At 46.6% G+C, this 24,839-nt stretch overlaps 1 protein-coding gene across 11 annotated transcripts in view; it reads right to left on the reverse strand.

The window, feature by feature from the left end:
* Kalrn (kalirin RhoGEF kinase) overlaps positions 1 to 24,839 on the reverse strand; it is a 609,660-nt gene that overhangs the window by 377,208 nt on the left and 207,613 nt on the right. For all 11 annotated transcript variants that reach the window (XM_051149844.1, XM_051149845.1, XM_051149843.1 and 8 more), the window contains exon 6: positions 127 to 249. In XM_051149844.1, coding sequence (XP_051005801.1) covers positions 127 to 249 — 123 coding nt within the window. The remainder of the gene's footprint in view (positions 1 to 126; positions 250 to 24,839) is intronic.

The following is a 24,839-nucleotide window of genomic DNA, read 5'->3' on the forward strand; positions in this document are numbered from 1 at the left end:
GGAACAGCTGGCTGGCTGGGTGCCCTGCACAGCTCCCTACTCTAGGAAATAGACTGATCTGAGGATCTGCGTGGCCCTTTCTTGTCCTGTCCCAGAGGCACGCAGGGCACGGGCCTTCCCACTCACCATCGAGTTCATGGCAAAGTGATTGTGCTGTGTCTGGAGGTCTGCTGCATGCTGGTAGCTGACTCCGATCTCCGTGTGGCTCTGAAGAAATAACTCCTTGTTGTGGCTTATCCAGTCGAACATCTAGAAGGGAGAAGGGGCAGAGTGATGAAAAAAAGTCATAGGTCAAGCAGGACAAAACAGTCAAAGCTACAGAAAGAGCGGTTGTCTCTCTAGAGTCGAGGTGGGCCACAGTCTGGTTTCACAGGCAAATATTCATTTTTTTTTTTTTTTAGCATAAAAAAAATCTACAGGAAGCTTCTGTTTTTCTGTGGAGCCTTAGGGAAAAGAGAACATAAGGGGGGAAATTGAGGCGATGGGGTGGTGCTGTTTATTATCCAAGGGTAACTATTGTCCCTCTGTAAAGCCGTTAGCATGCCCAAGGAAGGTTCCACAGCTGCTTTGAGGGCAGGCACTGGGAGAACAAGCGAGGAGGCCTAGCCCACTCTTTCAGGTAGCCACGCCATCCCCAGGCAGCCCACACACAGATGGGGGCTGGCCAGAACCCCAGTCCCAGGAAGGTCCTAGCTCTTCGTGGTGCTGATCTAAGAGCCAGTGCGTGCTTCTTCCCAATCATCCAGTCTGTCTCGGAAACAAGAACATGATGCGCTCAATAAGACAGAAGACTGTGAGGAAGAACCCTAGAAACAGACAGGTAGCCTTCCCTGAGCATCGTCCCGTGTGTTCCTGAGCTTGCGTTGCTGCGGCCATCTGCTAGAAACCAATGGGAAGGAAAGGGTGGACTCAGGGGAACCTCAGCAAAACGTCAGAGACCTGACTGAGCCGGGCCTGAGCTCCATCTTGTCTCTGGACTTCTTGAGGACCTGAGGCGAGAACCCTCCCTATTTTCACCCCAGTTTAAGTTGAGGTTTGTATAATTTGCTGCGCAGAGCGGTCAAGGGAGACAGCTAGTAAAGGTGTGAGCTGCACCTGTGAGGGAGACTGTTGTTCTTGGGCGAGTGCTCCATGTTTACATGTCTGCGCACACCTGTGTGTGTGGGGGGGGATGGGGGGTGGAATGTGTGTGCGTGTGTGTGTGTGTGTGTGTGTGGTGTGGTATATGTGTGTCTGTGTGTGGGGTGTGTGTGTGTGTGTGTGTGTGTGTGTGTGTGTGTGTGTGTGTGTGATCTGCAGCCATTCTCAGATGAGCTCTGAGACAGGGGTATAAAGCCTGCACCAGCTTTCCTGTGCTAGCTCTTCTCCTCACACAGAAAAGTAGGCTTGCTTTTCCAGTTAAGTTCAACTAGTATGCATGGGATACTTGCCAGGTCCAAGAATACAGAGGGCCAAAAATGTTGAAAATGTGGCTCTTGAACTTAGGTAGCTTTTATAAGTGTAGAAAGCTGATGTGGACTCAGATTCTGTTTGTTTGCTTAGACAATTTATTTATTATGAGAATTTCATACTTGAGTACAACACATTTTTATCATTAACATCCCTCTCTCTTCCTGTGTCCCCCCAACATCCTCTCTCGAATTCATGACTTCTTCTATAATTATTATCATTTTGCATGTTTGCATGCACACATACGTATGCAGTCAAAATGTTTAAAAAGTTTTATGGGTCAGAACATGTATTCACATGAGGCCATCGTGTCACCAGACCAGGCCTTTTCTTTCCTCCTGGGACATGTGTTACATCTTTGAAGCAAGTTCTCCAGAACAAGCTAAATTCTGTCAGGGTGGCTCCCCACCAGGAAGTCGCTGGTCTGTGAGCAGAACGCGAATGTGGGGATGGCATGGATGCCCGCATCAGTCTGTGAGGAGCGGACACAGCAGGGTGCACAGCTGTGCAGCCACCTTACCTCATTTTACATTGCTTTCCTCCTCACTTGGCTTCTGTCCAGCTCTCCTCGCTCTGCAGCCCAGCACCAGGGACCTAGTGCCCAGCAATATAATCATTGTGGGGCTGCGTATACCTCATCTGCCTGTTTGTATGTATCTAAATAGTTGTTCAACAGAAAACACAAAGTCACTTCTGGGCTGCTGAGATAGCCGAGAAAGGATATGGAGTGAACACTCATTACAAGTTCCGAGGGCTTCCGGCACTTCAGATTTTTATTAACTTTATTGATTCTTTTGTGAATAGGGAAAGGGGGTGAGAAATTATTTTGAAATGAGGTTTGGAGGAAGAATTTTAAAGATCAGAAATTACAGACTGAGAATCCTCTGAGCTCCAGCACTTATCTTATTTTCTCCTTTACCCTTAATGATAACAAGGGATTGGGAGCAGCCCCTGGCCAGCTGCCTGCAATGTGAGGCTGGCTATGGCTGATAGACCCAGAATGGTACACACAACACAGATAGTGCCTCAGCCTGCTCCGGAGCCCCCAGCCTGAAATATACCCTCTGCTACTTGAGTAGTTACAGTGGGAGAGCCTCCAGATCGTAAGCTAATGTTCTTATGTTCAGGCAGGAGTTGTTACACCCCTGACATCTCTCTCTAGGCCTCCAGACATACAAATCCAATTGCCTGCAGGGCACACCTGCGCCTCTCAAACACAGGACATTCTAAACATAGTCTGCATCTCTGCACATCCTCGGTTTCTTTATCCTCATCCTTCAGCATCCCCCATGGCAGGATTTGGGATTGCAGGGACTCTACTGCTGCTCCAGGTGCGCACCTGTACCCACATTAGTGCACCACCTCCCTAAGTATTTCCCCCTGGCTTGCTCTCCCTAGTCCACATCCCAAGCTGCTGCCATGGCTCATTCATACTTTATAGCGCAACTCAGGACCCTCCCCCACACCTCGATACTAGAGTGTGGTCCATATCCCTAAAGCATGTGCCTTTCATGGCCACTCTCCTGAGCCGCATGTTGTTGTCAAGCCTGCACAGTAAGCAGTACTGCAGTGTCCTCAGTGCCTGTGACATATTGGGCTGCCCCAATTTCTACCCTGTATCACCAGCCTCACTTTGCCAGGTCACTCAGCCTGCTGGCCTTCACCTATCTGGTTCCTCTCTTCTGGGGTCCTCTATTCTGGGGAATGCACTGTTCTTTTTCCTCTGTTAGCATCTTATATCAGCATCTATCCTATTCATAGACCTTTAGAGTTGTCTTCAAAGACTGATGCGGGCATCCATGCCATCCCCACATTCGCGTTCTGCTCACAGAACAGTGACTTCCTGGTGGGGAGCCACCCTGACAGAACTTAGCTTGTTCTGGAGAACTTGCTTCAAAGACGTAACACATGTCCCAGGAGGAAAGAAAAGGCCTGGTCTGGTGACACGATGGCTTCGTGTGAATACGTGTTCTGACCCATAAAACTTTTTAAACATTTTGATTGAAAAAAAATATATATCCATATATATAATACTACATTATATCATATATTCTGATATATCATATATTACGTATTCTGATTTGCAAGGGATAGTGACTCCTAGATTAGGAGTGAGCATCCTGGCTTACACATGACATGTTTTCGAAATCTATACAAACCATACTTTTTCTGTTCAAAACAAAAATTAGCCTCATGGGATCTATGTGTATTCATGCTGTAGTTCATATTTCTTGCGACTGGACTAAAGAATGTAGTAAGAAAACTGGCCTGGTTTTATAGACAGGGAAAAGAGGCTCCTTAGTCTCAGCCACAACCTCTCTCAGGCAATGTCAAGTTCAAGGTCAAGGGGCCAAGTGCACGTGTCATCTTATCGTGCCCTCAAACAGTACCACGTGGGTATTACCATCAGGTAGTAGCAGGCCCAGAGAAGAGAAGCCCAAACTGTAGAAACCATCACTCCATCTTGTGCTACATTCACCGAGTAACTGTCAGCCAGGCTCTGAGAGGCTGCAAGCACCATAGTGCTGCAGCCAAGGAAAGGTGCGGCGGGCGGGGGGGGGGGGGGTCACTTGTTTGCCGATACCCAGCTACCACGTCTCTATGGCTACCCCATCGGGAAAGATGACAAATGTCTTGGGAAGCTGCTTGAACAATGGTACTTCTCTCACTAAACGCTGGAAGGAGTAAAGGAAAGAGGAGGGATAGGGAGGGAGGGGGAGAGAGAGGGGGGAGGAGACAGAGGAAGGATGACAGTTGGCCATGTTTTAGAGTTGTTAACGGCCAGAGAAGAAAAACCTTTCTAAAGGATTCTACCCTCAAGCCAGGGCCATTTATAATTCGATCCATTTGAATTTGGCTGTGTGGAAGACATGCAAGCCAGACTGACCTAAAGATGTAAAGGAGAAACAGGGCAAAAGGAAAACATATCTTCAGTAGCTCTGGATTCGTTATATCCCCACCCCCCACTTTTTGAAAAACTACAAATGTTACATTCAACAAAGTGTAATATAACAACAACAACAAAAATCCTTCCGGAGGATTTTCATAACGTAATAAATAATATTATATCCCTGTTTGAACAGAACATAGTTTTCTTTGTCTTACTAAAAAAGATGTTTTATATATAAGCTACTTGAGTTGTTTTGTTTTAACTAAGCTAAGTAAAAATTTTATGCTAGCTAACTTCAGTAAAAATACACAAATCTGGTTCTTCATAAACAGCCCATGTTAAAAGAATCTATTTAAATGCAAATTAAAAAAAATAAACAAAGACTTCCCATTTTTTAAAAGATGGAGTAGCTGAAAGATTATTATTGTTCTGCTCTGGTTTTGGTGAAGCATAACTATTTCATAGACCAGGGATATTAAGTTAAAAATCTTGTGTTTATTTCCCTTCATTTAGCAAGAGCAACTGATGTCATCTTCTAACTTTCAAACCACCTGACTATTGTTGGTGTTGTACAATTCTCTAATTATACGTCACAGTGCAAATAAGACCCTCACGTCAGTCTTGATGAGCTGATTAAAAAGACAAAAAATAGCCAGTGGGTTTCCTTCCGCTGGGTGTGTGCATCCTAGTACATACAGGGATGCGCCCTAGACCCATGCAGTGATCCATCCAGGACAGCTTCCACAACCTCCTGCAGGTAAATCTCCTTAGGTCTCAGAAGCAAGGTCTCCAGTCAATTTTATTATAAAATAAACTCTTGTGTTATAGTGCAAAGAGCAGAGAGTACAAATCATTACAGGCTGCTGTATGAACTCGGCCAAGTTGCATCAAAGGTCTGAACCTCAGATTTTTTTTTTTTTTTAATCTGTAAAACAGAAATATCAATTTATACTATTTAAATTTTAGGCCACCAGGGACACTCAAATAAAACGATGGGTTGGAAAAAGCTTTGTTGAAGGCTGTATACATATGAATTTTGTTGTCGTTTTCAAGACAGAGTTTCTTTGTGTAGCCTTGGCTGTCCTGGACCTCAACTATGTAAACCAATCTGGCCTCGAACTCACAGAGATCCATCTGCCTCTGCCTCCCCAGTGCTGGGATTAAAGGCGTGCACCACCACTGCCCGTCTATGTGTGAATTTTTTAATCCATATAATGAGTATGCTCTAGTCTACTACTCCCAAATAATTTTCATTTAAAGCAAAACAGTATGTGACAGGTGTGGGTGTAAAGCTGCAAGTTCATGCTGCAAAACCACCATGAGCGAGTGGGACTCCCTCTTGCAGTTCACACATGTACAAAACACCCACAACCCACTTACCTGAGATGCACTACTACAGAAACCATAGGCCTCTTCAGCGAGCAGCCCAGAGGCACCAGCCTCCACGCATGCAGGGACCCAGTGGGTGTGAGTGTGACTCCCTAAATAAGACTCAGAGCCCCTCCACCAATACACCTGGGCCTCTGGTGTCTTCCGCCTGCCCTGGATGGCCTGACTACAGAGACAGTACATTAAGGCAAGACCTGGTGCCTCATCTGACTTCCCTGCCTCCCATCTAGCCAGGAAGCATCTACAGTCCAGCTTCCTCGACCTCTCTGGCTTGACAGCCTTGCTCTTTCACTCCTACAGTCTGACTCCCTTTGGTTTGTAACCGCTTTTTTTATTCCTTCCTCAGGAGAGATGCCTATTAAAAAGCCATTTCCCCCCTGTAATCCCTTTCAGAGTTAGTTTATCCTGGATATAGAAATAGCTCAATAGATGCTTTCTGAGCACAAGCCGCAGATGTGACTCTAAAATTAGGTGGCAGACGGATCTCAGAGAGAAGATGAGAGGCCTTATATACATGCACGTACCCTCGGACGGACATGGGAACCAGGCAAATCTCGTGACTTCATAATCTGCTCCCACCGAAACTCTGGCTACCATATGCTCCTGTGCAAACATAACAACCCACAGTCCTCATAATGTATGTTCTTAAGACCCCTCAACCCTGGTTTTCAATTTTCTACTCTCCTAAGATTTGGCTTCCTGATTTTCTAATGAGAAAGAAGAAGAGGAGGAGGAGGAAGGCCAACAGGGAAGAGAGAGAATATTAAGGACCCTGACATGCAGACCTAGTTTCTAGGTTTCAAGAACTCCTAGTGTAATCAGTGTAGTCAGCCATCTCTCCTAGACTGATTCCTTCCTTTAATCATTCAGACTATGGGTGTGCAGGGGTGGGGAGGAGGTTTGGGGCAAGCTTTGAAAAGACCGAGGAGGAGACACAGCCTTAACAGGCTGTCGTGGTGATAAACAGCTGTTGATGGAGAGATGGTGTCCTTAGCTTTGCCTGTTTTCCGTTACGCTGGTGGCAGATCTGCCTACAGACTGTTACATATTACATACAGGAAGCTGCTTTTCCCTTGTCATAATCCCTGTCTGCTCCAAGGAGGAGAGCCCAGCTGGCTATCTAGGGAACACCATCTCTGCTTATTAACCAGCTGGGATACAGTGGTACCAATTAGGTTGTCTGTAGATGCACTGTTGATCCAACAGGACATTTCCTTCAGCCCCAAATCCTTAAACCTTAGCACTCAGGTTCAACAACATCACTGTTGTTCACACCTAAATAGTCCTAGTTCCTTTATAACACAAACAATGATCCACTCTGAGGAAGAAAAAAAAAAAAAAAACACCTTTCCTTCTGCATAGTAATCTAACCTCCAGTTTGCATCTAGATCCTGTTTCCATGACAACAAATAAAGATGCTTCAAGCCAGCATGTTATTGAATCTTGGCAAAATATAAAGATACTCCCCCAACTGAAAGGCTGCAGCTGGCTTGGGAGTAACTACGGAAGAACTACAGATGCATTAACGTGGACACTGAACCTTGGGCTTCTTTGGATGTGGTGACTTTCATAAGGAACACGTTCTTTTCAGGGACCTTGTCAGTTGTGTCAAGTGTTACAAGATGTACGGGTTCCCGTGGGACACTGAGTTTGTAAGCATGCCCACACTTGCAGTTGCCAAGGCAGATCCTATTTCCTTGTCCTTGAGCTGGGTGGCGGGGCTGGGCTTCTGAAAGGATTGCCCGGCTCTCATCTTACACTGTTCTTAGAAGCTGAGTGCCAACCATGGCCCATGAGTTTACAAGTCTGAGTGTTTAGAAGAGACTAAGACTCCACGGCAGAGGCTAAGCTGCATTGTTAAAGCCAGAACACTTTCACAACGGCACCGTGCTTTCTCCTCATCTTCTCTTTCTCCCCATCCCTCTTTCTCACTTTCAATTTTTCCATATAACAGCAATAACAATAACAGTAGCAAAAACACTCCCAACAGTCACTATTTACTGAGCATTCCCTATGTGCGGGATATTAATCTACTCAATCCTCCCTGTGATGTGACGTCCTAATTATCTCCCCATTATTGATCTCTGGCATCGTCATATCCATCTTACAGAATAGAAGACTAAGGCTCAAAGGGTTTAATTAATTGATCCAGAGGTGCAGTGCTCAGTGACAGAAGAGAGTTGAGTTCATGTTGCTCCTCTTAACTCCAGTGCCGTACTTCCCAGCAAACAAGCCTCACCGGTGTTTCCTTCTCCCAAGCTCCCACAACTGTGCTCTGCCTCTGGTGGCCTTGTTTTTCCTCCACATGCTTCCTCCTTCAATTTTTGCAATGCGGTCTGCTTACCACTTGCTTGAGCCTGCACCCACAAGAGGAAAGTCAGGGTCCCTCCCCCTACTTCCCAAGTCTGCATTCTCTCATGGAGAATGGATGTGGTTTTGTTTTCTGTTTGCCTGACACTACCTGGCTGGCCCTCTTAGGCAGGTTTTCAGCCGCAAGACGTCTGCCCGCAGATCTGTCTAGCTTCCCCCTTCTTCTCTGGGACCCAATAGCAGATTATTTGGTAGAAACCAGGGTTTTCTTATTCTTGAACTTTTTTCCTCTCTGATGTTTTAGACGTAGTCTCAGCATGGTGTATGTAGCAGAAACAGCCTAATTCTGGAAGCTTGCCAAGTCCACTGACGTTTCCACAGTTGTCTTCCACTTCCCTGGCTGTCCTCTCATGGTTTGCTTTTGTGTCCCTCAAACCTTTACCATGACAGTGGTAAGACTGGACTTCCACAGTTGGTCTCAAGCAATTCTCATATTAATGTTGTTATGAAGAAGGCACTGTAGTTGTATTTTAATGTGGAAAGAACTTAGTATGGTTGGTTCTTTATATTTGAAGCTTTTAGATATGGGACTTATTAACTGTGATATAGGTATCATTGCAAGTATACTAAGTACACACAGACTTTTTTCAAGTCATTATTCCCTAAATAATGTGATATAATAAATATTTAGAGACAACTTAAAGTATCCTGGAAGGTGTCTGTAGGTTACATGTCAATATTATGTCATTTACCACAAGGAACTTGAATATCCTCAGATTCGGGTATCCTCTGGGGTTCCTGGATCAACTTCCCACAGATCTGAGATGACTGCAGGGAGAAGTGAAGTAAACTGCCTCAGATCACACAGCTTAGAAGTGACGAAGATACGTGTAGAATCGAATGTCCTTTGGAGCTGACATGCCACACATTTTCCTGTTCCAGGATGCCCACTACCTGTAACTTCTCAGATAACCCTCAAAAATAACTTTGTGCCAGGAGCCACACAATGGGATTTATGCACATGATCTCAATCCATATAAAAGCTCAAAGAAGTGACAACTGCCATCACCATCCCTCTTTCTAGCATATTAAAGACTCAAGTCTAGGTTTGCCTCATGCCAAGGTCCATTCGTTTATGCCACTATCCAGTTATCTTCTAAGTACACACAAAAATAACGGGATACCGGTGGGTTCTCTATGAACAAAACAGAAGTGCCCCCATGCCCTGCCCACTTGTCAAGCTGCCATACTTTTTCTATCATATTGTCACCTCCTCTTGAGTTCCCAACCCAGGCCATTTATTTCCAATGCTTCTGCTACTCACACTGCAGCCTCTCCTACCTGGATTAGTCCAATTACTTCCCTATTGGTCTTTCCTACCCCATCCTGTCTCTTACACCAAGCCACGTGCCTGGACCAGGGTTATTCTGAAAACACTGTCCTTAGCAGGACATCCCCTCAGTCAAAACACAAAAAACCCTAACAACTGATTGTTTTCATCTAGAAAGCAAAACACAGTCTTCTTAGGGCTTCCTACAAGCCTGCCTTACCCAACATTTCACAACATTGTCCTACACCAAGTATCCGTTCGAGCCAAATCAACTTAGTCACTGCCCTGCAAGCATCGCACCAGGCACATCCTCCTTCCATACTGTAGCTCACGTATGTAGCTTTCCCGAGCAAAATGGTGCAACTACAAATCCCCAGATTATGCCCTTCCTTCTAAATTGAAGTCTTAATTTCTCCTCATGTCTTATTTAACCAGAGGAGCCGCCCCTGACTAACGTTTCCTCTAAATTTCTTTAGTGTCTGCCTTAATAGTTCATAAGCATAGCCTTAATGAAGAACTGTCTGAAAGGTTTTCTTAAAATCTACAGCTTCCTGGGCCCTGCCCTTGAGATCTAGAGCCAGAAGGTGTGATTCTGGCGGACTTGCATTTTAAAATATATTTCATTAATTTATTCATATTACATCTCAATTGTTATCCCATCCCTTGTATCCTCCCATTCCTCCCTCTCTCCCACTTTCCCCTTACCCCCCTCCCCTATGACTGTGACTGAGGGGGACCACCTCTCCCTGTATATGCTCATAAGGTATCAAGTCTCTTCTTGGTAGCCTGCTACCCTTCCTCTGAATGCCACCAGGACTTGTATTTTTATTTAACAAGTTTATGTGGAAGTGTGGTATGTCAGTGATAAGGGAATCCCTATTAGACTCAGCCCTACCATCAACCAGCAGCATAGACTGATGCTCCTTAAGGAGGAAATGCACACTGAATGTCTCCTGTTTCCCTTAGTCTCTCCTGGCTGCTATTTTCCAGAGTATGGATCTGGTAAGCAGAAGCCTAACAGAAAACAGCAACGGTCCTGTTGTGATGCTGGGGGCTAAACAAATCAGGTGAGCACCCTACGCATGAGCCACATCTCCAGAAAGGTGACAATGGTCTTGGTGAGTGTTAAAAATAGAGGTAACACTCAGGGCTGGCAAAGTACCTGGGATTTAGATGGCAGTTGTAAGAGAGGAGGGAGCTATAGAGGGGGAATCCCTAGTAACTTTTAATGTGGCTTCATACAGGTTCCTGGTAAAATCCTAAATCAAGGACAAGACTCCCGGAAGTCCAATAGACATAAGGTATAGGAGGTGAGGTTTCCTGCCAGCCGAACAGATATCTGGAAGTCTCATGTGTGATTAAGCTGGGACCCCAGAAAGACCCTGCTGCAGGGAAAAGCCAACTCTTCAGAATGAGAACATACCATGGACCAGTGAGAAGCTGGAAGTGAACCCACCCCAGCAAAGCCTACGTCAAAGGTCAGCGAAGTCAAGATGATCTGCTGGTAACCGAACCCTCTCCCTCTTCACAGTAGCTGTAGGAAGATGACCCCATCCAGGGTTTCTATAGTGTATTGTTCTCAGACATATGAAGAACCTAAGAAAGGTGGCTAATAATAATAATAATAATAATAATAATAATAATAATAATAATAATAAATTCACTAGAAGCAGACCCAGAGATGATTTAGATTTGAATCATCAGGCAAGGCCTGAGGGGAAAACAGGGCAGAACAAGGAGGAGCATTCTAGATTAAAAGGAAAGTGCAGAGCCGGGCGTGGTGGCACACGTCTTTAATCCCAGCACTTGCGAGGCAGAGGCAGGCAGATCACTGAGTTCGAGGCCAGCCTGGTCTACAAAGCGAGTCCAAGGACAGCCAAGGCTAACACAGAGAAACCTTGTCTCGAAAAAAAAAAAAAAAAAGAGTGCAATAGATTTGAAATTCACAGAAAGAATAATATAGGTAAGACTTTGGTTCAACAAGACCCAGCACCAGAAAAAGAGAATTGCTCATTCTAAAATTAAGATTTTGTGGTGTGTGTGTGTGTGTGTGTGTATTTAACATCAGACTAGATTCAGAAAACAGGCTTAGTTAACATGTATGCAAACAAATAAATAGAAAGCAGCATACTGTGTCACAGAGAGAAAAGCAAGCAAACAGGAGAGCAGAAGAGACATAGCTGAACTGTCCGACAAATACTCCCACAATGGCAGGCAGGCTCTGAAGGTCCAGCAGGGTTGCCTGGGATATATGCACCTCCTGGATACCTGAAGTGTAGAGTAGCAAGTGCTGCTAGTTTTGAATTGTAGTCATTTTAAACTAAAATTTAATTAGCCACATGTGGCTAGTGTTTAGTGAATATTGTGTGTTTGGACAGGCATTGTTACAGCTCAGGAGGGAAGAGAGGCAATGTAACAGGATCATCGACCCTGAGAAAGTTCTTCCTAGAGAAAGGTAGGGCCACCAGCATCCATCCCAGCCTAGGTGGTTTGTTAAAAACAACCATGCCAATTCTCTTTCTCCTTATTTGCTGGTTCAGGGATGAGCAGATCTTAGCCAGTATAAACCAATGGCGCTGAGAAGAGATTTGCTTGGGGATCCTGGGAAAGAGAGGCCAGTCTGTCTGAATGTACCATCTTCCTTCCTTTCTTTTCCCTTTCCCCATCCTACCTGCCTCTGGGCAAAACAAATGAAGCTTAAGGCTCTTGACCCTTGGCTAGCATCTTACAGCAGCAGGGGGCCCTGGATAAAGCTCTGAGGAGAACAGTGAGATGGAAAGTTCGTGGGCTCTTGGTGGTAGACTTCACTGGTTCCTCTATCTGCTCTAAAGTTTAGACTCTATTTAAAATTGTGAAATAATGCAATTCCTTAATATTTAATCCACTTGAGGCCTACACTTCTATTTCTTACAGTCATCAGCCAAACAACCACATGGTTACCATATGTGACATGATATTTCATTCACCTGTTAATTACTCACCGAGTCCCAGACACTGGATTAGAGACTGGGATGAAAGAGCAAGGCCACAGACTAGCAGGGAGACAAGCACTCAGGGAAGATAGCATAGGAACCTTCGGTCAACTTGACAGAAGAGGGGTCTGGATAGAGCATAGATGGCTTTTGGAAGGTGGTAAAATGTAACACTGGAAAGGCAATGGGTTTGGTTAGCTGAAGAAGGTAGTCAAGGAAAGGGCATCCGGATGCGAATGAATCATGTGAACAACATGCAAGGCGAGGTGCTGGGACTTTACCAGCAAATGGGAGCCATTGAGGAGAAAGGGGTGCAGGCAGGATTTACCTCTGACCTGGGGGGGGGGCTATAAGCTAACTCCAATCTTAAATACAAATGAATATGTTTTAGGCATCTTACCAACTCAGTCTCTGTCTCCACTACCTTCCCGCCCTGGCCCTCCCCCCGCCCCGATTCCTTTCTCTCCCCACTTCCTTCTCACAAACCCTGCAACGTCTAGGGCAAAGCAGATAAAGGTGGTGACAACGTGTGGAAGGAGCCAAACACAGTGTGATGCACAGCAGATTCAGAGTGCCTGCCAGTTCCTTCCCACTCCCTTGGCTCAGACGGAATAAGCCCACAGTCACAGAAAGCAGTCGCTCTCTGATTAGAGAAACCCAGGCTGTAAAACCTCACACTGAAGTCACACCCTGTTCTGGGCAGATGCACCGCAGTCCAGCTCTGTCTGAAGGGGGCACATGCTCCTCCTACTCGGCCTCCAAGGCCTTTCTCCCCACTCCTGTCCTCCTCACACTAACGACTAGGATGAAAAGTTTCACCATTCTTTCATTCATATGAATCTTTTTAGGCAATAAACAGCCCCCACCCCAGGTTTGTTTGTTTTCATTTCCACCCTGTGTGCCTGCATGCACGGAATCCCCCAGGGCACTGCCATGTATGCACTGCCCTCCCGTGAGGGTGAAATGCTCACCCAGCAGCCAACAAGTTCAGCAGACTGAGAAGCAGAACGAGCCAAGCCAGGAGGCAGCCCAGGCAGCCCCAGGATATTGACTCTGAGTGGCCAAATTCTTTCCATTTAAACCACAAGTGCTGATAAAATATTTTCAGGGATTGGAGTTAGGGAATGCACTTCACCCGATTCCCAAAACGTAGAACTGAAGAGGTCAAATCCTATTTAAGAAGCTGAGAAAACAGTGCCCAGCTTTATCCCAGAACTAAATTTAGGCATCCACCGAGATCTGGCCCCTTGGCAAGTTAATTTAGATGAACTAATGGTGTTCCTGGCATACAGGATATACTCAGTAAATGGAAGCTATTATTTTTACTGTAAAAACGGAGTGTCTGGCTGATGTTCTCATCCAGTCCTCCTACGCATCCTAAAATCAGCTGTGCCAATCATTTGCACATCTGGGAACAAGACTCGGCCAGGGCTGAGCAGGAGGCAGCCCTCCCTTCTGGGATCCCTGCTCCGGGAAAGATGGATACCACGTTGAAGGGATCTGGGCCTAGGTAGACTTGGCCCTAAAGAGCTGAGGAAGAGGACCAAATACCTGTCCCATCTTCTCTTCTTCCCTCAAACCTCGGCAGCTTTAAAGTAAACTTTGGAAAAGACACACAGGGAGCAAGGCTCGAATAGACGTCTGAGAAGTGCCTGGCTTCCAGACCCCACCTGACAAAGGTCACTGTCCAGAGATGAGGAGCAACTTCCAGGACAGAGAAGAGTCCACCCACTCCTCACGGGACTAAGGTGAACTCCCACGCGTGAGGTTTAGAGTCTGCTGTCCTTGAAGGCAGGGCAAAAATGTGAGGAGCCCATGATGCTTTAGAGATCGTCACCTTTTCCACTTTTCCATGCCCTAGAAGAAGTTACATGTTGAATTTAACTTGGTTATCAGTCCTCCTTCCAAAATATCTCAGGTTTTGTTGTCACCCCTCCCGGGCCAGTTGTCATGCTGAATACGTGGCATTCCCTTCATTTCCTCGCCAACACTGGCTTATCACTTGGTCTCATTTCCTTTCACTGTCTCCGGGATCTGCCTTCTCTCTCCATCACTCCACCTGCCCTCACCTGGGTTCCTGTAGAAGGACCATGCTGGGTTCTGCTACAAGCTTTCCACCACCATTGGGTGAAACTCACTACAGTTCCAGTTCCAAACAGCAAGGGCCTTAGAGAGAAGCCTTTGCACTGCTCAGCAGTAGGTGGCGCTCTTGTGCCAGCGCAGAGTGGGTGTTTAACATGTTCCTTTATGACAGACAACCCAGAGAGGGCAGAATGTGCCCCCTGGGAAGCCAGAGTTATCAAAAAGCTGGCTGTGACCTCCTGCAGACATTGCAGTGTAACTGAGCCATGAGGCCTGTGAGCATAGAGCCAAAGACCAGATGAGAGGGGCAGGACCAACGGGGAGTTTGCCCCTACTCTTGATACCTTGTGATAAGGTCAGCATCCTAAGGGAGTTTTCAGGTAGGACAAATATCTTGGGATGGGACCAATCAGCCAAGCTGATCTACATACAAAAAATACTGCCTTTCTCTCTACCAGGAAAGTTCATGAGATCTCTCTCTCTCTTTCTCTCTCTTTCTTTCTCTCTCTCTCTCTCTCTCTCTCTCTCTCACACACACACACACACACACACACACACACAGACACACAGACACACACACACCAGGACCTTCCTTGAACAAGGGTTTGCTAAGGAGCATCTGGGAGTTAACAAAGCAGCCCTATAGTGGGATTTCTTGAGGAACATGGTGGAAGATGCTACCTTGGGATTCTAACTAGGGGTTGTTCTCCATGGAATTAACACACCTTTACATGGTGGTGGTGGTTTTTTAACTCTTTCCATGATGAGGTGGTGTGATTTCAGCTGTGCTTAAGAAGGTCAGTGGGACCCAGAGATGAGGCTGGAACTACACACCCCCTGAGTTAGGCTTCTCCTTGAGGAATGAAGACCATCACTGACCTGGGCACTGGAAACATGCCAACCCAACACACTCAACCTGGAAATTCATCCCTACAAGTATATGTGAGAAATCAGCCTCCTGTGTTTATCAAGTGAGGCCCTCCGAGTGATGCATCATCCTTTTCTGAATGGTTAGGCCCAGGGTTTTCAAGTTGAACTACAAGAAGCGACTTCACCTCCAACCACTGCACACAACATCTTTTTCTTGCCTGTGTAAACAGGACCAAGGGTTGCAGACTCCTAAAAGAAAAACTGGTCCCAGGAAGGCGATATTGAGGGTCAAGGCCCACATCAAGGAAAATAGACCGAAGGAACTCAGGGATTTTGCATGGAGCAAAGAAGATGGGATTAAGAGGACCTACCTTCGCCCCTAAAGGACCAGCCTAAGGGAGCAGGATGAGACTGGTTCTGGGTCATGGCTGGGGTAGGGCTGGGACTACTGGAAAGAAGTTTCAGATGGTAGACTCTGGGCTCTATAGACTCTTACAACTGGGGCTGAGTAACTGTGGCGCGGTCTAGGTCACAAAGCTGTGGTCTCCTTAACCCGAGGAATGCTCAACAGAGTCTAGGAGAATGCAGGTTTGTCAAGGAGGCTGTCGGGGAGGTTCACCCCAGAAAAGCCAGGACCTGATTCAGAACCTCCAGGATTCTCAGATGACCCCGGTAGGACCTAAGCCAGTCACGGGAATGAGGATTTGAAGGTTCTACAGTAGACTGCCGACCACTACCACAATCTGAGAAGTAAACACTACTTCCTGCCAGTTGCCTTTTGCCTTTCCTCCCATGGATCCTCAGCTCCAAGAGTACTGGACCACAGATAGCACCAGAATACAGCTTGCCCTTTGGGGGTGATGGGACCTCTGTTTAAACCCTCTCCTTTCCCCAAACCCAAGCTTAGCTAACCAGGTCCCTGCCTATGCTCCCACAGCAGCGAGCAGACATCTGTGTGAACTTAGCAGGTGATGGGCGTTTGCTTGTCGGCGCCTCTTCTTCAGCACAAGAGGGTGTAGTTGAATTTCCAGTTAGCCATCCCTAGCATGGGGCTCGACAGCAATAAATCAGCTAAGCTTCAGCCACAGTGGCCTAAGGTCATGGTCAGATGCCTCCACTTCTTTTCCCTCTGCCAGTGTGAGGCCTTGAGACTGATACCCAGTAGCCAGCTCTTTTCCAAGAATCCCTTCCTAATTTTTCCATTCATCTGGTCCCTAACTGGTCTTATGATCTGCTGTCACATGTTCTCCATAGTCTATTCTTGTATCTTGTGACTAAGGATATATAATCCTATAATCCCTATCTACCCACTCTGCACCATAAGAAAAGCCTTTCCATCCATCCATCCATCCATCCATCCATCCATCCATCCATCCTCCATCTTTCTCTGGACCCCACTCATCTTTATAGGCCATGTTAGGCCTGCCTCTGCAAGTCTACTGTGCTTCATATATGCCAAATGCATCATATAGTTTCTTTATACGCAGTAATCCCAAGGAATGTATTTAAGATCAATATTTTACAGATAAAGACCCTGACGCTCAGAACAGAAAAACCAGCCATAGGCAACCCAGTAAATGGCCAAGCTGGGATTCAAACTCAGGCTTCCCTGATTCCAAACTTAGTGATGTCTCTAAAGACCTTGGCTGGCTTCTGTGGCCTGTGCTCTCTGACTCCCACTGGAGGCCTGAGTCACATATGGAGTTCTCTCTCTGCCCTGGCAAGGAAGGGAGCAAGGATACAAAGGGAAGAAGCTAATTATAAGCAGAGAAACATTTACAAACAGGGTGGGGAAGGGCTGTGCTGGGGACATGCACCTGCAGGGACAGGAAATGGAAAAGAAGGAAGTAGGGGGTAAGGGTCGTGGTAAAGAAAAAGAAGGAGAGTGGATGGTTCAAAGTGAGGTCCCTGGAAATAAACCTTGAAGGAGCTCCCACCCTAAACAGAGGCACAGCTTGTCTTAGTTTATAAATTATGCCGGAGACTTCTCGGCTCTTCAAAAAAAGGGGGGGGGGGAGCGAGCCCACACTGACCATGCATGCCTGTACTCTAACTCTCAAGAGGCAGAGGCAAAAGGATCCTAAGTCTGAGGCTAATCTGGGCTACACAAGAAGATTCTGTCTTCAAAAATATGAGGGTGGGGGGGGTTCCCTCTTCTTCTAAGACTGGATTAGACTGAACATGCTTTCTTTTTTTGCTTTTTGTGCTCCCTCCCATATATACTTATCTCCTAATCCTATTCTACCTCAGTAAGAGCAAGTACCCTGGTTTCTCAAGTCCCCGAAGAATCAAAGCCATCTCTGAGGAAGAGACGCACTGAATCTGTGTTCCCGTTTGAATCTTCTCAGAACATGGCATGGCAAATGCTGTGTAGCAAGCACACAGTGACTACTTATAAATTAGTAGCCAGTAAATGTTTCTTAGGTACTGTACTGCGTCCCCTCCCGACATACCCCACCTTGCATTGGATTTCCTTTTCTGGGGTCCATTCATAAGCAGAGGATGCACAGTTAGACTCTACACATAGCACCTCTGGGTATCTGTGCCCTCCAACCTGGTGACAGGATCATAGTGGCGTGCCAAAGACTCCCAGACCTTAACCACCCTCCCTCCCTCCATGCTGTTCGCCCACACTCCCAAAAAGAACGCTCCAGCCAGGATACAAATTGGAGCTGAAATACAAGAGAGAAAGAAGAAAGGAGAACGGAAAAGGGTGCAAGAGGGAGAAACCCAGCTATGGGGGCGGGGTGCACTCACTTCCACACACAGCCTGTGGAACATTGTGACTTGGCTTATTTCTGGGACCTACTGTTTCTAATGTGCAAGGGGAGGAAACAAGAAAAAGTAAGTACAAATTCCCAGGGCCGGCAGGCTGGAAATAATTCAGAACGCTGTGTTCTGTGTCAAGGGGGCGGGGTGCCGACGACACACTTCCTTGCCCTGAGCCCAGTCAACAAGAGGTGGAGGGGTTCTGTGGTTTAGGTCTATGTGGGGGAGGGGAGGGGCCAGGAACAAGGGCACCACAACCTCTCTCCAAAGAAATCAGGAAATCACAAACTGCCAGTAAAGACCTTGCCCCTTTGGGCTCACAGAAGGTGGCGGCTCTCTGTGAAGCCTCTCTCCCAGCAAAAAAGGGAAAAAGACCCAGACAACTGAGTCACGTGGGGACTCGGCACAGCCCTCCAGCAGCCTGCCCAGAGCTTGGTCCTTTACTACAGCAGTAGGAAGGGCAATATGCAAGGTAGCACTTCTCCTCAGGCCCATGAGCCACTCCATAGGATGCTGGCACATGTTGCTGTCTCTCCTCTATGGCAAAAAGTCTCTAAAAGATAGGCTGTGTATGGCTGTATTTGCCAGCATGAGCAGTTGCTGGTATGTATGAGTGTGAGTAGTTGCTAGTACATATATGCATGTCTCTTTCCCTCTCTTCCCCTCTCTGTGTGCTTGTGTGTATGTGCATGTATGTGGGGTGGGGGCAGCCCTGGCCTTAGAGAAAACTGTTTTCTGATGCTGCCTACCTCTCTCTCTCCCAGGCAACACGTTCCACATCACCAGGCCTTCACTTTTCTACCTGCAGAGCAGGTCTTGGACCCATGCCTGACTGCTCTACCACATGAAGCAGATGGAAGACCAAGTGACTGATTTTGGGTGGGGCTCTGCTCTGGTCCAGAATTTTCTATGTAAAAGGAAGGGCTGGACCAGAAAACCTCTAAGGTCATGGGTGTGAGAACACTTTCAAAACTGACAGTCAAATACATATCACGCATTGGTATTGTGACCTACTACAAAAGCACTTCACTTTGACAAATGACTGTGGAGTCATGCTTTCTGCGGGCTTCCAGGCCATGCGGCTGGAGGCCAGGGGGAAAGACGAGACAATGGGCCCATGTCCTGTACAGAATGAGAGCTAGTGGAATTTCTCTACAACTGGCCACCCTGATTCTGGCCACCCCACTTTGGCTTCTGCTTTGGGCTTTAAGGAGTGGTCAAAACTATTTATATTTTGGAAGGCAAGAGTGGAAACAGCAGTGAAGAGTCTGCCCAGCAATGGGACATCCTGGGGATGCCTTGAAATGCTAGTGTGGCTAATAGGGCAAAGGATTTTCAAAGACACATATGCACACAGCCTTTTCCCCAGTGGCCGGAGGCCTACTGTGAGGCCCACCCAATGGTACCACATATATTGTTTCTTTTAAAAAGATATTTATTTATTTATTATTACATATACAGTGCTCTGCCTTACATGTATACCTGCAGGCTAGAAGAGGGCATCAGGTCACATTATAGATGGTTGTGAGCCAACATGTGGTTGCTGGGAATTGAACTCAGGACCTCTGAATGAACAGTCAGTGCTCTTAACTTCTAAGCCCTCTCTACAGCCCCCATATATGGTTTCTAAGAGTGATTAACATGGAAGTTGCATTAGTTTATTTGTACAGACTTCCAAGACTATAAATTGCATACATGTATATCCTAAATAGATTATAGGAAGTATTTTAAACCCTATGTTTACAAAGAAATAAGATGTGGGGCTGGACAGATGACTCAGCAGTTAAGAGCACTGGCTGCTCTTCCAAAAGACCGGGTTCAATTTCCAGCAACCATGTGGCAGCTCACAATCATCAGTAACAACTCCAGCTCCAGGCAATCCAACACCCTGTTCTGCGTTCTGTGGGTTTGAGAGATATCCATGGGACCTGGACATATACCAAATACAAAATCAAACAAATAAAATAAAATAGACAAACTCCTAGGTGTAATACAAAGCAGACAGTAAGTGGCTCAGCTGTGGAAGGTGACAAGGGAGGGGTAATGGCCCTTCCCAGGACACTAGAAGTAATCTCTTTTCTCTAAGGCTTCTTCAAGGATAGATACTGTTTTCAAAGACCCTTTCCTGTAGGGGCTGCTCCTTCCTATCCAACCTAGCACACAAGACCTCGATTTGACCTCCTGTGCCTTACTCAAGGGCACTGCACAATCTGCTTACTTACGAAAACCCTATGAGTCTCTATCTTAATTCTCAACTTCTCTCAAATATCGATTTTTAATTTTGTTTTTATCAGAAGTCATTGAAAATCATTTGAAACAAGTCCATACACAAGTGTGCTGGTTGGCCTTTTTTGTCAACTTGACATGATCCTAGACACACAAGGGAAAGAGACTCTCAGTTGAGGATTTGCCCTCATCCAACTTGTCTGTGGACACATCTGTGGGGCATTTTCTTGACTGGTGATTGATGTAGGAGGGCCTGGACCATGATGGGCAGTGGCCTTGAGTTGTATGAAGAAGGTAGCTGAGCAAGTCAGTAAGCAGTTTTCCTCTGTGCTTTCTGCTTCGGTTCCTGTCTCTAGGTTCCTGCCTTGAGCTCCTGCCCTCACTTCCTTCAGTGATGGACTCTGACTCAGGAGCACTAGGTGAAACACACCCTCCAGGCCCCAAGTTCTTTTGGTTAATGCTTTATCACAGCATCAGAAACACAAACTAGGACAGTAAGAGAACATCCGAGATGTGTGGCACGGTCTGGTCTCAGCAGGCAGCAGTGGCTGAAGACTGAGAAGAAAGGAGCTTACAGAGGGGAAGCAGTGGGCACTCCGAGGCCAGCCACCTTCTCATGCATCCCCCATTATATCCGCTAACCCCCCTGGGCATCAGCTTGGCCTTCTAAAGCTGAAGGCTACTTAGGACATGATCTGCTGAGAGAACTTTGTTACTCCCTGCAACCCACAAAGCAGCAATCCTGGAAGACAACCTACCGCAGAGCTGAGGGAAGCAGGGAGGACAGGACAGCAAAACGATGAGAGGACCCCTCCACCCCCCAGTGTGGCGAGTCTTAGAGAAAAGGAATAAGGAAGTGGAGGGCAGGATTATCAAACTACTGTGGAGATTTGGATAGATCTCCTTAAAATGACTCTTCTCTCTCAGCCACTGCCACTGCCGCAGCTATTATAGCTGCGACTGTGGCCACACCACGTTGTCACCCCTCTGTTAAGGGACCATATCGAGCACGACAATAAGGTGACACGAAAGTAGAAGGCAAATGGCAATGAGTAAAGTCCCAGATCTGTGCTTTGCTGAAAATATAACTGGAGGTCAGAGGTTAAAGGTATGCATAAAGTGTTACAGTCAGTCACTGGCACCCCAGGACAAATCTTAAGTGTCACCCAGCACGCCTCCACTCCTGCACTGACACGGCACCATAAAGGTAAACAGAATTTAGCCGTGCAAGAATAAATATACAGCCGAGTATTCGAAAATCAGGGCCATGGGAAAGATGGGGGTCTGGGCTCTTCTGAAGTACATGTTTACATACGAAACAAATAAAACGCGCCAGGTAAAGCAACACAATCTTCTGGTTCCAATACTACGAAGCCCTACTAGGTCACCTTGCTCACTGCTTCGGAATTCTCCCGCTTCTCAGAATAGCTGTGTGCAGGCATTAAAAACCAGGCTGAGCAGGCCAGGACGGCCCTCTTTATTCTGAAATGCGTAGTTGTGGCTTCCCCACTGTTTAATCGGTTGTATCAAGGATTTTTTTCTGAGCAAGTTCCCTTCTGGTACAAGTGTGAAGAGGGAGGACCTGCCTCAGATCGGAAGGCAGGTCGTGAAACAACGTCAGCTGTTTCCTGATGCTTCTCGCAGGCATCGCCTTCTAAGTGGGCGTCGCCAGGTGACAATCACTGCCATTACACAAGGCTGAGGCTTCTTACCGTGTGGGGGAGGTAGGCCTTAGGAATTAAGATCCCTTTCAGGTCTAAGATGTTAAGTGTTACCCAAGGCTCCTAGGAAGCAGTGTCTATAGAAGACACCTCCTCTGCAAAGCATCCCTTTTCCTCTTTTGTAGGCCATGAGTCTGGTTCCTGACCTTTGAACCACACACAGCCCACCTGGAAGAGGCCCACTCCATCTCTTAGTTACAGGCTATGGTTACATGGTGTACATTTTCCTTATACAGGGCCTCTGCAGCCAGGGGCAGATTTGCTAAAAACAAAGCCGTATGGATGGAGAACCGTAATCCACTCCAGGCTAATGAGTAGCAACTGGGCCCGTGTTGTTCTGTGAACACGGTGCCGTATGGGCCCATTAGTTACAGACCTGAAGGCACAGGGCCGAGGCAGAAGTGGTTCATCTTCCAGCGTCCTGGGCTAGTTAAATCATCTCTGAATTACCCCAACACTCTGAGCTTTCCTATCAAGGCCTCTCCATCACTCCTGAGCTCTGATGTTCCCTCTTCCCCAGGACCTCCCAAACCCAGCAGTCCAGACCACGGCAGGCATTAAGAGTAAAGAGAGAAGGCAAGCGTTTAGAAAGGGTGAGAATGCCCATGACTTGGGTCACAGTTACGACCTCAAGGGTGTCCTCATCTCTAAGCCTCATCAGATTAGATTGTATACCTCAAACGTGTGCTTTGTTACATATCAATAAACTTCAAATCTGCTCTGACACATAAGGAAACAGGTGTCTTGTCGTTTTTATTGCATAGCGAGCCACTCTGGGTTATAAATTCCATTCTGTACATATTTATCCAAGTTGTTCATTTGTACTCAGGATAGTTTCTCTACACTCGTAATTATATAAATTATATAAAAGGGGGTGGGGGGAGCAGCTAGAGCCCTCCTCCCTACTGGGAGGGATCATGGCTTTGTCTATACCATCTCTAAGACATGTAATACCAGAGGCTATTATAGGGGTCAGAAAAGGCTATAAGAGACAGCTTCATTCTCCCAGGACAGATGGGGAGTTGGGAGCCACCAGCCTATTATTCATGCCTGGAGGGCGAGTGGTTACTTCACAAGGCCAGAGGAGAGGCTCTAGGCCCACTCCTGTTACAAAAATAGGAGCAGAATGGTCACTGAACTCAGCTGACTGCCAAAAGCTTCCCAGATCTGGAGCAGCTTCACTGGACACCCCCACCCCCATCATCTCCACCCCCACCTCGGCCCCCCTCCACCCCCGCCAGGAGGCTGAGATGTGGCTCATACAGGAACTATGTCCTCAAGCCCTTGTTTAGATATGGGTGTGCACACAGCCCTTGCTGCAAACCATCGCCTTTCTGACCCCTGTCCAAAAGCACCAAATAAGCCAAAGGCTTGAGGCACTTAGCTCTGCATGCATCTTCTAAATTAATCTGGATGCAACTTTAAAGGACTGGTTTGCTCCCCAGCTCCACACCCACCACACTTTCTGTGGGCGGCTGGGTCAGGCTTGAGCAGCGGTCCCACCACTGTCTTGATGTCAAAATATTCCACCATCCTTCTCCCTGCCTCTCTTGTGTTTTATAATATCCTCTGTCTTTCCCTGTACACCCTTACTACATACATACACGAACGTATGTTCATTTACACGCATGGACACACTTCTTTTAAAAATGATTTTTATTTTATGTGTATGGGTGTTTTGCCTGCATGTGTATGTATGTACATTACGTGGGTGCAGTGCCCACAGAGATCAGAAGGTGGTGTTGGATCCCCTGGAACTGGAGTTACAGACAGCTGTGAGTCACCATGTGAGTGCTGGGAATCAAACTTGAAACCTCTGAAAGAACAAGTAGTGCTCTTAACCATTTATCCATCTCCCAGCCCCACTTCCTTCTCTTGTAGGGCATAAGTACACCTCAGAAGACAGGTTTTAAACTGACATCAGTGGATTTAAATTCAGTCATAGCATACTTAGATGGGAGGAAACTCCATTTTCACTAATGTCTAGCTGAAATTCCTTTCCATTGTGGACACAGACAACAAACTACCCCGGAGTTAACGGAATCAGTGTCTTTGATACCAACAGCTACGTAAACGTTTCCATATCACATCGGAATTGTTGCCCTGAGGTGCCATTCGTGTTTACCACTGTTTCCAAGTAGATCTTGCCTTTGTCATACTAATAAACAATATATATTCTTAAAAAGTTAATACTGCATTTTATTTGCTTTATCAGGCTATGTATATATTTTTCTATACTTACAAATATTACTGTGAGAAGTCCATATGCTTCACCAGACCAGCGGTCTGTGCCTCAGAAGGGGTGAGAGCCAAAGTGTAAGCATAGAAGGTGTGATTTGGGGAACCAAAGAGATGACTCAGTGGGTAAGACCACCTGCTGCACAAATACAAGGACCTCAGTTCTGGTGCCTTACCCATGTAAAAAGCCAGGCGTGCCCACGTACATGCCTGCAACCCAAGAGCTAGAGGGAGCAGAGATTCTTGGGATTTCTTGGCTATCATTCTAGTCCCAGGGTCAGTTACAGAAACTGTCTTGAAGGAAAAGGAAAAGATGGCAGAGCAAGTCACTTGATGTTTTCCTCTGGCCTTTGTGTGTGTGCACAGGTGTGTACAACAATACATAGACAGATGTACCTACACATAGCTGTCTAACACACACACACACACACACACACACACACACACACACACACACACACACACACGAATATCAATGCCATAGCCAAGTGACCTAGGGAGTAACAGGTGGTATTCAGGGTTAGCATGAGACCTGGAAATATCAAGGCAACAGGGGTACTCAAGAAAAGCTTAAGTAAGCTGAGAAGGCCACC

This window comes from Acomys russatus, chromosome 8 (genome assembly GCF_903995435.1).
Source record: "Acomys russatus chromosome 8, mAcoRus1.1, whole genome shotgun sequence".
NCBI classification, from domain to species: domain Eukaryota; kingdom Metazoa; phylum Chordata; class Mammalia; order Rodentia; family Muridae; genus Acomys; species Acomys russatus.